General features: G+C 42.4%; 1 protein-coding gene across 3 annotated transcripts in view; it reads left to right on the plus strand.

Annotated features, from left to right (window-relative positions):
• The first annotated feature begins 304 nt into the window (after positions 1 to 304).
• KLHL7 (kelch like family member 7) overlaps positions 305 to 13,603 on the plus strand; it is a 62,061-nt gene continuing 48,762 nt past the window's right edge. The window contains exons 1-2 of one of the 3 annotated variants that reach the window (XM_070510178.1): positions 425 to 815; positions 1,116 to 1,298. Coding sequence is in view for 1 of the 3 variants with exons in the window: in XM_014830580.3 (XP_014686066.1) it covers positions 696 to 815 (120 nt within the window). In the remaining 2 variants the exon portion in view is untranslated. Of the gene's footprint in view, positions 816 to 1,115; positions 1,447 to 13,603 lie in introns of those variants that run through there. The other 2 variants (XM_014830580.3, XM_014830583.3) reach the window with 2 other exon arrangements.

Below are 13,603 nucleotides of genomic sequence, written 5' to 3' on the forward strand. Positions count from 1 at the left end.
ACCCCACGCAGTTCGTTGTTAGATTTGCCTGTTAGACCAGGGAAAGGGGTCCCAAAAGCTTGTTCACATGTTTCATCGTTTAATAAATACTTACTGAGCCTCTGCAACATGTCAGTCTCTAACAGAGCAGTGAAAACACCAGCCCTGTTCCTATGGAGCTTACAATAATGCGAAACATTTTGGTGTGGTCTACTGCCCCATTACCCAAAAAAGATAATCTTGGGACGCAGTCTAAATTCCTAACCTGCTTTGGACAAAAGAAAACGCACGCGCCACCGTGGACCGCCTCGAGGTCAAAACTGACGCTCCGCAGGGTGGCCACAAACGCGCAACGGCGGCGCCCAGCGTCGCTCGGCGCGGCGGCGGCGTGACGCGAGGCCCCGCCCCCTGCTCCCTTCATCGCGCCCCCGCCCCCGGGGAGCTCAGTGCGCAGGCTCCTCGGCCGGGTTCGGGTTCTGCTCCGGACCCAGCCGAGCCCGCGACTTCGCCTCCCCGGGAGCTTGGGAGAGCGTCGCGGGCCTTGTCCTTCGGCAGTGGCCGCGCCGCCCGCCCGCGCCGCCCGCCCGCTCCGCAGCAGGACGCTGCCGCCGCAGTCCCGGCTTTGGTGTTTGGTAAACAGAAGCCCCAGCGTGCCCGGGGCGTGCACCCCCTCGCCCGGAGCGGCGAGCCCCGGGCGGTAACCGAGCTGACGGAGGATGGCAGCCTCCGGGGTGGAGAAGAGCAGCAAGAAGAAGACCGAGAAGAAACTTGCTGCTCGAGAAGAAGCTAAATTGTTGGCAGGCTTCATGGGAGTCATGAATAACATGCGGAAACAGGTACCGCCTCTGTGGGAGCGACGGACGGCAGCGGGGAGGTGGTCCGGGACTCGGGACCCCTTGCTGCCTGGGCCGAACCCCGCGCCCTGTGGGTCGCGATCCTCCTCTTCCTCCGTCCTCGCCCTTCCTTCTATTTTCGCACGCAAGCGAAGCTGCTCTCAGTAAGGGTCGCAGTTTTCAAGCAAAAGTGCTTCCGCGGCTGCCGAGGCTGTAGCTCCCAAATCAGAGTCCTGGGGGACGCTGGCATTCGGCGTGGGTATTGGTTGTATAACAGCTCTGCCCTAGTTATCTCTTTGTCAGGCCAGGATCCCTCCATTGGCCAGCAGTTTTAAGGTGTCGTGAGATCTTGTGCGGAGAAGCCCATTGGCACAGCCCCCAAAGCAGGGAGAAGCGTTGCTGGGCTGAAATCAGCTACTCTTAAATAAGGATCCCCGCCCCCCTTCTGTCTTACCCGGGTGGAGCTGGTTGAAGACAAATCCTCCGGTACGTGTTAATTTAGGACAGAAACAGTCATCGATAAATACTGTGCCGTGTCTTAAGGGCACTGTGCGTCCCTGTTGTAAAGAGGAGCTCTTTGTTCTGTCTTTGATGTGTGGCGCATTAATGAAGGTCTTCAGCACGTCTGCGAAAGGTGGGTTATGGAAAAAACGGATTTTAACGCCGGAGAATGTAGACTAGAGAGGTTTTATTTATTTATTTTAATTCCGTAACGTCTTATACTACTAATAAGCATGGAAAAGTCACTTGGTTACTTTTTGATTCTGTAAGCTATATTAATAGAAAATACGCATCTAAGGAGATTTGTGGAAATGTTTCGGTTTTGTGACTGTGGTCCTGTTTTTCAGGAGGACAAAAGCAGGATGTATGAGTAACTGCAATGACTAGTTCGCTTATCTAGTGGTTCTGTTGGGAATAGGGGCAACAGTAGAGGAATTTAAGATTTTATGAAGATATTAACTTCTGGTTTCCTTAAGCAAAACTCTGACTGCTGGGATCTTTTCTTTGTTCATCAGCTCCTGGCATGGTGCAGGAATGCGGTAGATAACTGTGGGAATGCCTTTAAATCTTTCCTGGCCTTTGTGCTGAAGTAGCTGTGAATGTCTGTATTCTGTATTTTATGTAACTTACTTTCATGTATCTATTTTCATGTAAACGTTAATGTTCCTTTCATGTAAACCTTTTTATATTTACAACACCACTGACTTCAGATAACCGGTGCATTTAACTAGTGTCTGCCTGTAAATGGTAGTTGAACACAGTTCAGTGCTCAAATTTGTTTCCAACACCCCTCCCACTCCCCCAAATATGCGTTTTCGTCCTTGGACTGTAGCATTGTAAAGCATTGCCTTATTCCTTACATAGAGTGCAGCTGGGTTGCAGCATCAACTGTTTACTGGAGGAGAAGGGGATTGTCTGAAACTGTATGTTTAGCTCTTTGGGTTTAAAAATTGATTCAACTCCATTCTTAGACTTAGCTTTAGACTATATTAATATCTGTTTATTTACTGTTAAAATAGGAATACAGTTAGAGAAGAATCAGGATTCTCTGAGTAGGAAGGGGAAAATGGATGCTTGGGGAGCAACCAGGGATCTCTTCCGCAATGTTTAACTGACCTTAGTCTGCTGGATTCTCCTTTTGTCAGTAGCTTTGCATGTTATTCAAACAGTTCTCCAATAACCACTTTTTCCAACTTCCTGGAATCCTATTGCAAGATGTGCAGTTTGATTTACGTTATATTTGTATTCTGTTTAACATCATAACACAAGAGAGACTCGCCAAGAATGACTGACAAGGGCAGTTGATGGTAATTGGCAGAAATAGAAGCTGGTCTGAGTCAGAGGAGGAATGAGGACCAATTTTATAAGTGTTCTTGTTCTTTAGTCAATATTTTTGTATTATGAATTTTTGCCATCCCTTATAATTTCATTACTTTGGGGATCAGGATGATGAGTGCCAGATGACAAGGACCCCTGTATACACACCCGGAAACATTCCTACAAGAATTTGAGAACACTGTGAAATTAGAATACTTGAATTCCAAACCCTGCTCTACCATTCATTAGTTTTGTGATCTTAGATAATATGATTTAGGTCATTTTATCTCTCTATAGCATAACAGCCAATCCTATACATAGTAGCAAAAGGGGGTTCTGCAGAGCCAGCAGCCTCAGCGTCTTAGGGAACCTTTTCCTCGATCATCCTTTCAGTCATTTCTAGCCTCTTATTTTTATGTAAACTTTCCAATAAAATATAGGATTCAGGTAAAAGGGTATAAATCATAAACATGCAGCTCAATGAGTTATTACAAGGTGAACATACCAACACCAAGAGATAGAACATGACTAGCTCATCAGAGATCCCCCGTTATGCCTGTCTCAGTCACTACTCCCTCACAGGTAACCACTCTTAGAACTTCTATCACCATAGATTTGTTTTTCCTGCTTTTGAACGTATATAAATGGAATCATACAGTATACACTTTTGCATCTTGGTTTCTGAAAGTCAGCATTGTTTATGGGATTCATCTATGTTGTTATGTGTAGTACTAGTTCATCCTTGTTGTAGATAGTATTCTTCTGTATGAATACACCACAATTTATCCATTCTATCATTGTGGACATTTGGGTTATTTTCAGTTTGGGCCTATTACGAAAGTACCACTTTGAACAGTTTAGTACATTTTGTACATGCCTTTGATGTGTACATATATGCATTGCTGTTGGGAAATACCTAAGAGTGAAGTTATTGAGTTAAAGGTCATAGTACTTTCGGCTCTAATAGATACTGTCATAGGGTTTTCCAAAGTTGTGCCAATTTACACTTCTGTCAGCTGTGTATGAGAGAGGCTTTTGCTCTACATCCTTGTCAACACTTGGTATTGTCAGTCTTTATAACTGTAGCCATTCTAGTGGGTGTGGCATCTTGTTTAATTAGGTTGAGCACTTTTTAATTTATTTCCCTAACTTTCCATTTAGGTTAATTTTATTACCTGTTACACTGGAGAGGGGTCTACAAAGCAGAGCTATCCAGTTGCTGTTGATGAAGTCCAGGAGACCCTTAACATTTGAGGAATATGTTTTGAGACCTTCCTGAGTACCACTGTAATTTACAGTTTTCTCATGTTAAATGAATTAAGGCATAATTGGAACTTAAAAGCTTATGTTAAAGCCCTTATTGAGAGTTATGTGAGAGAACCACAAAGGTGATGTGAGGATTGGATGCTGGGCAGTCAGCTGGGCTCACTTAGTAGCTAAAATGACTCAGTGTCTGTATACTCACCACTCCAAGACTGTAAATTGCTACATGTCGTTAATATTTAGGGTCTCTTGTGAATAGTAATCTAAACTTTCTGTGTTAAATCCTCAATATTAGAAACCCTTCTTGAGCACTTATTTTCTACCAGCCATTCTGCAAAATGTTTTACATGCTTTGTCTCATTTAATTCTCATAATAATTCCCATCATTCATACCTTTCTATTCTTAGCTCTTTCTCTCTTCTCTTTTTGTCTGTCCAGCTTAGGAGATAGCGTCTCTCTCTTCCCTCTCTTTCCAATGCCCCAAGCTTTCTTGACCCTCTGTTCTTTTTTCACATCTCTCTGGCAAAAAGCGTTGATGACCGTTTACCCTCTGTGTGCAAGGCATCCAAGCACAGCTGGAGAATATCCCATTATTGGGCAGCCTTCTGCCAGGTAAGTCCTAACTTCAGCTGGGACTGAAGTACTGGTCAGTACTGGTGAGCAGTCCTACTTTCCATTTATTTTACTATTTTCCTCTAACCTGGGTCCATTTTCTTTATCCTCATTTTCAGCAGATCATCCCTCTTTTGACATTACAAATAAATAGGAGTCATTAGTCTGGAACTATCTAACTTTGAACTTTCTGTCACCAAATCTATAAACCTTTTTTTGACACTTTCTCTTTTTACTCTGCTGCAATGGAGAAGCTGCCTCTTTTTCTATCTAAGGTCAGTACTTTCACCTGGGCTTTGACTCCCTCAATACTAGCCTTGTCAGAAAAGTTATACTGTTGGTTATTCCATCTCTGTTGAGCATCTTTAACTTCTCAGCTGGATTCTTGTCATCGGCATTGAGGCATGTTTTAACCTCTCAAACTTTTAAACCAACCAACAAAGCCATCCAACCACTCGGAGTCTCAATGTTCCACTGTAAATAACACCTCTCTCCCCCTTGTTAAAACCAAAAGTGGGTAGATTGACTGCCTCTTTCGGCTCACTGTTTATTTATTCCCCTGTCTCAGTTTGGCTTTTTAACTCATCCACTCAGATGAATGCTTATTGAGAACACACTGTGTGCTGGGCATTTTGCTAGATTCTGGGGTTGCAATGGTGAACAAAACCTGACAGTCCGTGTCATCATGCAGTTGATAGGCTAGCAGGAGAGTGAGACATTAGTCAAGCAATCACACGACAAAATGTAAAATTGCAACACTGGTGGGTATTATTAAGAAGAGGGACATGATACAACGAGGGCATATAGATGGATGATTTGGCCATCAGGAAGTTTTCCCTAAGGAAGTGATAATTGAACTGAGCTGAAATAAGAGTGTGTATTAACCAGGTACCTTAAGGAAAAGCCTCTTAGAGGGAACAACATATGCAGAAGCCCTGAGTCAGAGACCTTCTTACCAAAAAATGGCAAGTACAAGAGACTGACCAGTGTGACTGGAGCACAGAACATAAGGGGCAGGATGGTGCAAGATGGAACTGGAGAAGTAGCTGGGGACCTGCCCATACATAGCCTTATAAGTCAGGTTAGGAGATTTTGCCTTTATTCTAAAACCCTTTCAAATGTGTGTATGTAAGGAGGGATGAGTGGGTACTATCTGTCTTTTGAAAAATATGACTGACTGCTCCGTGGTGAGTGAGTTAGAGAGCTCTCAGACTGGTTGCTGGCCAACTAAACAGGAAGTTGGTACAGTAACCCAGTGAGATAGTCCCTTGGACTAAGGTGGTAGCAGCAGCAGCAATATCAATGAAGAAAAGATGATATATTCAAGGAATTTAGGAGATACAATCAGCAGGACTTGGCAGTGATAACTACTATATGTGGTTGTGATGACTAAATAAGATAACCAAGTTAAGAAAACTTAAAACGGGCTGTGATAATGAGTAAGTTCTCAATAAATGTTGGCTATTTTTGTTGCTGTTGTGATGGTGGTGGCTGACTGGATGCTGAGGCATTCAATATAAGGTATCACTTATGACCCCTAGGGTTCTCAAATGCATAACTAGCTGGATGATGATGCTATTCACTGAGAGAGGAGATACTGGAAAAGGATCAAGGCTATGAGGAAAGGATTATAAGTTGTGTTCTGGATATCTTCAGTTTGTGATGCCCCATAAGACATTAAGGTATATGATGAATTGACAGGTCTGGAGAGTTGTGGGTTAAAAGTGTAAATTTGTGAATTGGCTACATATAGAAGACAATGTCTTCATTGAAGCTGTGGAGACTCAAGAGTCTAGGATAAAGGCTAGGGAATGAGCCTATAAAGGAGACAAAAAAGGGATGGCCAGAAGAGTAGGAGAAAAATGAGAGTTTTGAGAATCAGAGAAGAAATTGTTTCAGAAGGAGGATGGAAAAATTTGAAGTTCATGAGAAGTCAGAGTAAGATCAGAACTAAAAATGCTTATAGGACCTAGCAACACACAGGGGTTTGTTGACTGAAGTTGGAGTTGTTTTGATGGGGAGACACAGATGGAAGTTGGATTAGTGTGAGTTGAAGTGAGTTGGATATGAGAAAACTCAGACAGCTTTTTTTTCAGAAATTTGGACCTGAAGGGAGTGAGGGAGTCAAATGAAGCTTGTTTGGTTTTATTTAAATGGGAGAGAATGTTTGTTTAAAAACTGTGGGAAGAATTTACTTGAGATGTAGAGGTTGAATGTATATGAGACAGAATGATAGATGATTCCTGAAATGAGATCCAAAAAAAGGATGGTTAATCTAATATAGGAGAGGACAGTTCTCTTCCATAAGAGAGAGAAGGAGTAGAGGGTAGGTAAGTAGGTAGTTAGGTGTGTTTGGAATTGGGAGAATGAAGAAATGTCTACCTGGAGACTTTTGTTTTCTCTGAAAAGAAGGAGACGAGATCATCTGTTAACATGGAGGCCAGTGCCTATAATTCTTCCCCTCCTACTCATGCTTCAGTTCTTACCTTAAATGCCACTTGCTCCCTGAATGCCCTAGATTATGTTAAGGCGCTCTATAATATATGCTCTTACAGCACTCCATTTCTTTCCTTCCTGTATTTATCATCTCTGTAAAGGCAATAATCACTTTTTAGTTTAATGTGTGTCTTTGCTACTAAGCTCTAAGGTCCACAAGGGCAGTGACTGTGTTTGTCTTATTCAGTGTTGTATTGCCAGCATCTACCACATAGGTGCTCAAATATTTGTTAAGTAAATAATTGATGTCGTAGGTATGGTTCGTAACACCTCAAGGGAAGGAGAAAAGTAGACATAGGATGAAACTGGGGAGCATCAACATTTTAAAGGATAAGAAGAAAAATTCATTGGAGATGAGTGGAAGGAAGAAAGATAGCAGGTGGTAATGTCGTTGAAACCAAGATATATTACAGAGAAGAGACAGGAGTATAAATGTTATAGGGAGGCCAAAAAAGGTAAAGCGTCCACTGGATTTGAAAATTGGTAGTTTTAGCAAGTAAAGTTTTAATGGAATGGTGGGGGTGGGGAGCAGATTTTAGAGGACAGAGGAGGGACAGTGGTGAGCACATGGAGAATGACCTGCCTCCTGTGCAGCCCAGGCTTTCCAGGGTGGGATTAATGTTCCTCCCCTAAATTCCAGCAGTATCTAGTGCACTGCCATCGTGACACTTGACACATGTGTGTGCTCTCATGAGTGAGTGCAAAAGCACATCTTGAGGGAGACATGATTGTATTAAAATTCCCTTCTGAGGAGAAGAAAGACAGTTAAGATTTGGGAGCTGCAAGAACCTTTGGCAGTCCCAAAGGCCTCTCTTGCCTTTCCCTAGGACCCTGGCCTCATGCCTCCTCAGCTCAGACTGCTCCCGGTCTGTTCCTCTTTCGCATTTTCAAGTCCTGAAGGGAAAGGGTCTGACAGCTTAGTTGTGGTTCAATGTCAGTCCTCTGAGTCGGTTATCCTAAGAAGAGGGCCGTGTAGCACAAACATGGTCTTGAAAGGCCCATTTTGTGTATCGAAGGCATTTCCTGAGAAATTTAAGTCGTTTACATTGAATTGTAAGGTAACTACTCCAGTTGGCATCTCCTACAATCATTCATATCAGTGAAACAGCTGGATATATTATATATTTTAGTATATAATAATACAGCATATAATTTAGTTACATTCTGTTGAGCTGTCAAAAATGTGGTGGATAGAATTAATATTTGAGACACTCTTTAAGAATGTGCCATCTATGCTAAATACCATAAATTCTATACTTACATTGGCTTACTGGAAAATGGTGTGCCAGGATTAAATGAGTTCTTTCTTAGACCTTCTTTTTGAATCACAATTAAATTGAATCACAATCTAACGTTATACTGTAACATTACAATCTAACATTGTACTGTAAGCTTTTATTGTGCAAAACTATTAAAAAATGGTTTTCTATAAAACTTCTTTTAGTAATGTCTTTAGTCACTCATTACTTTGGGAAACAGCATGCTATAGTAGAAATAACATGATCTTTGGAATCAAACAGATCTGGGTTTGAATCCTAGCTCTGTCTTCTTATTAAATGTGTGACATTGGGTGGGTCACAACTTCTTCAGCCTTTTATGTTTTTATCTGCACAACAGTGATCATAATGTCATACTTACCTACCTTACTGGTGTTGAGAATAGTGAGAGAAAGAATGTGAAAACTCTGATAAGTTATTCAGTGTTGTACAGATATTATTATCATGATGAATCTGGGATTCTTGGTTCCCAGCAACAGAAATCTATTCGGTCTTAAATAAAAATGGTTTTTTGCAAGGGTATCAGGAGCTTACAGCATTGACCACAGGCCAGAAGATGAGCGGGTGTGGCAAACAAGCAGAAACCAGGGGTTCTCTGGTAGCTAGGCTGCAGAAACTCTGGAGTCAAGGTTACAGTACAGGAACAGTCTTGCTACTGCTGCTGCCATGAAGACAGTTTTCCCTCCATCTTGCTGTCATTCACGGGAGATTCAGAATCCTGGAGGTGGCGTCTAATTAGCTGGCCTTAGATCATTTGCCAGATTTTGGCTCTGCTAAGGAGTGAATAGAAGAAATATTTGACCTTTGGCTTCCGTAATGAGAGGCAGGCTCTGAGAATTGCCCTCTCACCAAGATAGTTCATAATGAGGAATTTTTCCAGAAATGGAAGCTTGGGGTTCTAATAGGCAGGGCAAATTGGATGCTGGATTGCTAGCATCCACAAATGTCCATTATGATCTACACCTTAGGCTGTCCAATACGAATATGCATGCTCTTATTCTCATTCCTATAATTTAAAAAAATGTCACCAATCAAATTTTTTCACTTAACCATATCTAACTTCAAGATCACTTGGTCATATCCATTCCTTCCATAGTCATTTCAAGATCCGAAGGGCTAAGTAATACTAGACTTTTTCATATGATCGTGATGGAGAAAAGAAACTAGTTGAAAACATATGTAAATAGAAGAAGGATGCCAATAAAAGTAGAAGCTACATTCATTTTTTATTATTTATCCATTAATATTTTTATTGTTTATTCATTGTTGTATTTATGACTTCTTCCTTTACTGCCTAGTCCTATTCTTTGTCTTTAGCCAACTCCTCAAAGTTTTTTATCTGATGGAGTGACCTAATACTTTATTCCTAGGTATCTTGAGTCTTTGATCTTGTCTGTATAGGGTTACTTTGGTCTTTCATTAACATTTGCCACTAGATTTGGCAGTACCACTGTTGGGTCTGGGATTTGATTTATGCTGCTTAAAAGTTGATTAGTGAGCCTGTTGCTGTTTCATGATGCTGACAGAAGACATGAGCCTCCTAGGTCAGAGATAACAGACTTGATTACTCATAGCATAGCATCGTAAGCTATGTATGAATCAGTTCTGCTTGCCCAACAAGTGCTGTGAGGACAACATGGTGGGACCCAGATGGATGTTGTACACACAGTGGGTTTGTGTTGCAGCTAAGGAATGAATACTGAGCTTAAGAAATCTGCTATTTTTATAGCAAGCACTAAGTAAGCCTGCTTTTTGTCCTGAAGGGAAATATTTGTCTCCTTAAGATCACTCACTGCCAACACAATGCTGAGAAATGGTGGCTTGGCTAAAAAGTGGCAGGCCCTTGTGTTCTTGGCATGTCCAGGAAAATATGTGGGAACTCAGAAGACCTATAGAGGACTGAGTCTCCCAATAATGAGAAGATATTTGGGGGGATCTCCTGAGTTCCAGCCATCTTATGCCCCATAGAGAAGAGCGACAGTTTTTCTCTTGATGGCCAGAGTCAGTCACCTATCCAAATGTAATAACTTTTGTTCAGTCCACCCAATGGCATGAGGAGGGTAAAATGGCCAGGACACAGTCTTAACTTCCAATTCTGTGGAAGCATTGTTATATCACTTGATTGAATCATTGTTCTCTTGGGTCCCCAAATCACTAAACTAGCAGAACCTGCCTCTGGAAAGACTAATTGCTGAGATGAGACAAAATTTTTGTAAGTAAATTATTAAGCATAATAGAGAGGAAGCCTCTTTTTTCCCTTGGTTGCCAGGCTGATTCTGGCTACAGAGAAACCATTCTGTTCATATAAATTATATGACATCAGATTATTTGAAAATGGATTCTGCTGCTTAAAGAAAAAGATTGAAAACCATTGATATAATGCTTTTCCCTGAAAGGAGAATATACTCTGTGTGTGTGTGTATCTGTCTGTGTGGTGCTGGGAACAGAGGGCAAAGGGGCTGAGAGAGTTGGAGGGGGAGAACATTTCTGACTTTCTCCTCACCCAAAGGAAAGGAAATGAGGTATCTTGAGCTCATATCTCTCTCTCTTCCTAATTTTGCCCAGTGAGAAGAGAGGTTACTAATGGAATTAATTTAGAACTTGAGACATTGCTGTTTTATTAATGGTGAGGTTACTCTGTTGAGACACATACTTCTACTTAAGGTCGCCATCTGCTAAGCAGGACAGGTAAGGAGTGTCTTATGGCGGACTCCATAAGCTGGGTTTGGGCCCAGCCATCTATTTTTTTTTTTTTCCTTGAAGGACATATGAATATGCAGATTCCAAGATTTAGATGACTAATCCAACTTTGTTTTACTAGAGAAGCCCTGCATATGGGGGATTACCAAGTACTGCCCGTCTGCCATGTGTGTGTTTTATGATGTCTCACCTGGCTATTGATCCTTATATAAATTTCCTGTGTTGGGCATCTCAGAGGACTGAATGGCTGAATTCAGGCAGCAGAGCCCCACCCCAACTCCCTACAGAACAAGGACCAAGTAGCTCTGAGTTATTTCCAAGTTTCTGTTTTCCAAGTTTTGGGTTTTCTGTTTTCTTCCTGCACAGGGAGTGCTTGGTTCTATCTTAAATGCTGATGAGGCATCCCCTGTCAATGACTGTTCTTTTGTATATCCTCCAAAGACCAGCTCGGGAGGTTATTTAAATTTTTACTCCAGAAACCTTTGAAAGGAGTAGATATCCATTAAGTTAACTTCAAACTGGAAGTTTACTTCCATTTCCCATCTCAAATTTTTCTCAGCGAAAATGTCATTCATAGCTCTCCGGATTGTCTGCTGTGAGCTAAAGGACAGCTTAAAGCACTCCATCTAATTCCATGCTAGCAACATAAAGTCCCCCAAATTTGACTGTTATGAACTCACTCATTATTAAATTCTCACATCTGTGATCTCCTTGGGAATTAAAATTAAAGCAGTTGAATTCCAAATGTCTGCCCTCCCTGGGTTGTTATACTGCTCAGTCTCAGCCGGAAGGCAGTCACTGTCTGGATAGTGTCAGGGTAGCTTCTTCAGCAGCTGCCGTGAGGGCTCCTCTTCCATTGGGATAGATTGCGTTAGTTTAGCCCCTCCAAAGCTGAATTTCTCACTTTCAAGGTAGTTGGTGCCACATGTTTTCAGTGTCCCAAAGGGTCCCTAGGACTCTTTAGATTAACACATCATCATCCCCACCCCCACAGACCTGGAAAGATGCAAGCAGATCTCCCATATCTACAATAAGCAGTGCAGATGTTGACACCTTATTTTACAGTCCTAACCCACATTCTTGTTCCCAGCCAAAAACAGAACAGAAACTTTGGTTTCTGGGGGAATAGAGGGTTTTCAAAGAAAACATAAGAAGAAAAAATTTTGGCTTTTAATTTCGACAAGTTGCCAGTCTGTGCCGGCTGTCTATAATTTTATAGACTAAGACTAACTCAGCTGGGAGGAATCACTTATCAAGAAGCCGATAGGGGGGCCGGCCCCATGACTGAGTGGTTGAGTGGTTAAGTTCACGTGCTCCGCTTCGGAGGCCCAGGGTTTCACAGGTTCGGATCCTGGGCGCAGAAGTGGAACCACTCATCAAGCCATGCTGAAGTGGCGTCCCACATAGCACAACCAGAAGGACCTACAACTAGAATATACAACTATGTACTCAGAGGCTTTGGGGAGAAGAAAAAAAGAAGAAGATTGGCAACAGATGTTAGCACAGGTGCCAATCTTTAAAAAGAAAAAAGCCAGGGGCCGGCCTGCTGGCACAGCAGTTAAGTTTGCACAGTCTGCTTCGGCAGCCTGGGGTTTGCCGGTTTGGATCCTGGGTGCGGACATAGCGCTGTTGGGCAAGCCATGCTGTGGTAGGCATCCCACATATAAAGTGGAGGAAGATGGGCATGTTAGCTCAGGGCTAATCTTCCGCCAAACAAAAGAAAAAGAAAGAAAGAAGCCAGTAGGGACACTGTGTTTACTGTCTGTGGAAGGAGTTTCATCTATGCATAATAATGCTTCTCCAGCGTTGGACACATTCTTTATCTTAGACAAAATGTTAGAAATTGGCCAGAGTGATATACTCAGCTGCCGGGTCTCCTACAGTTTCCCTTTTTTCTGTATTGTCCGTCCTGCACGTTTAAAGCTTAATTTTCATTTTTTTTTTGAACCCTGTGTTCTTGGCTACCCAGTGCTGAAATGAGTGAGTTCTGTCTGGGGACAGTCTTCCCTCCCTTTTGAAAAAAGAGTGACCCACATTTGTAGCAGGCGGTTGTGCAGAGCACAGTTTGTAGCCTTGCGTTCTCTACCTTTCTGATCCTCCTGGTTGTTCTGTGCCTTTGTGTCCCCATTATGATCCTGTCCTGCTGTGAGCTTCCTTACGTCTATTTCTCTAAGGAAGAATGACCTTTAACAGATCCCTCTAAGGCCTGTGTTCCCCACGGGGACCAGTATGGCCCTTACAGTATGCTTCTCGAAACCTTGCCTTTCCTCAGTATTTGAGTTTTCCAGGCCTTGGAAACTCAGTGGCAGCAGGCACATTCCTTTCTGTTATCTTTTTGTGTCAAAATGAGCTGTCTCTCTGGTGCCCCATTTTTCTCTGTTATCCGTTTGTTCCTTTCAGGCAGCCCCAGCGGAGTTGTTAACCTGTTTAAGTTGAATCTTTTCCTTTCTACATCGTGTAGCGCTAACTCTTAGATCAGAATGCCTTCCTTTCCCTTTCCTTTTGATTTTGGGCCCAGATACTTGTTTTGGTAACATCTTCCTCTAGTGCGTTTCTTATAGACTCTGCCATTTGTGGAAAATAAGGTCTGTGTGTTCAGGATTTGATTCAGCTACTGCCAGCCCT

This window comes from Equus asinus, chromosome 1 (assembly GCF_041296235.1).
Source record: "Equus asinus isolate D_3611 breed Donkey chromosome 1, EquAss-T2T_v2, whole genome shotgun sequence".
Classification (NCBI taxonomy): domain Eukaryota; kingdom Metazoa; phylum Chordata; class Mammalia; order Perissodactyla; family Equidae; genus Equus; species Equus asinus.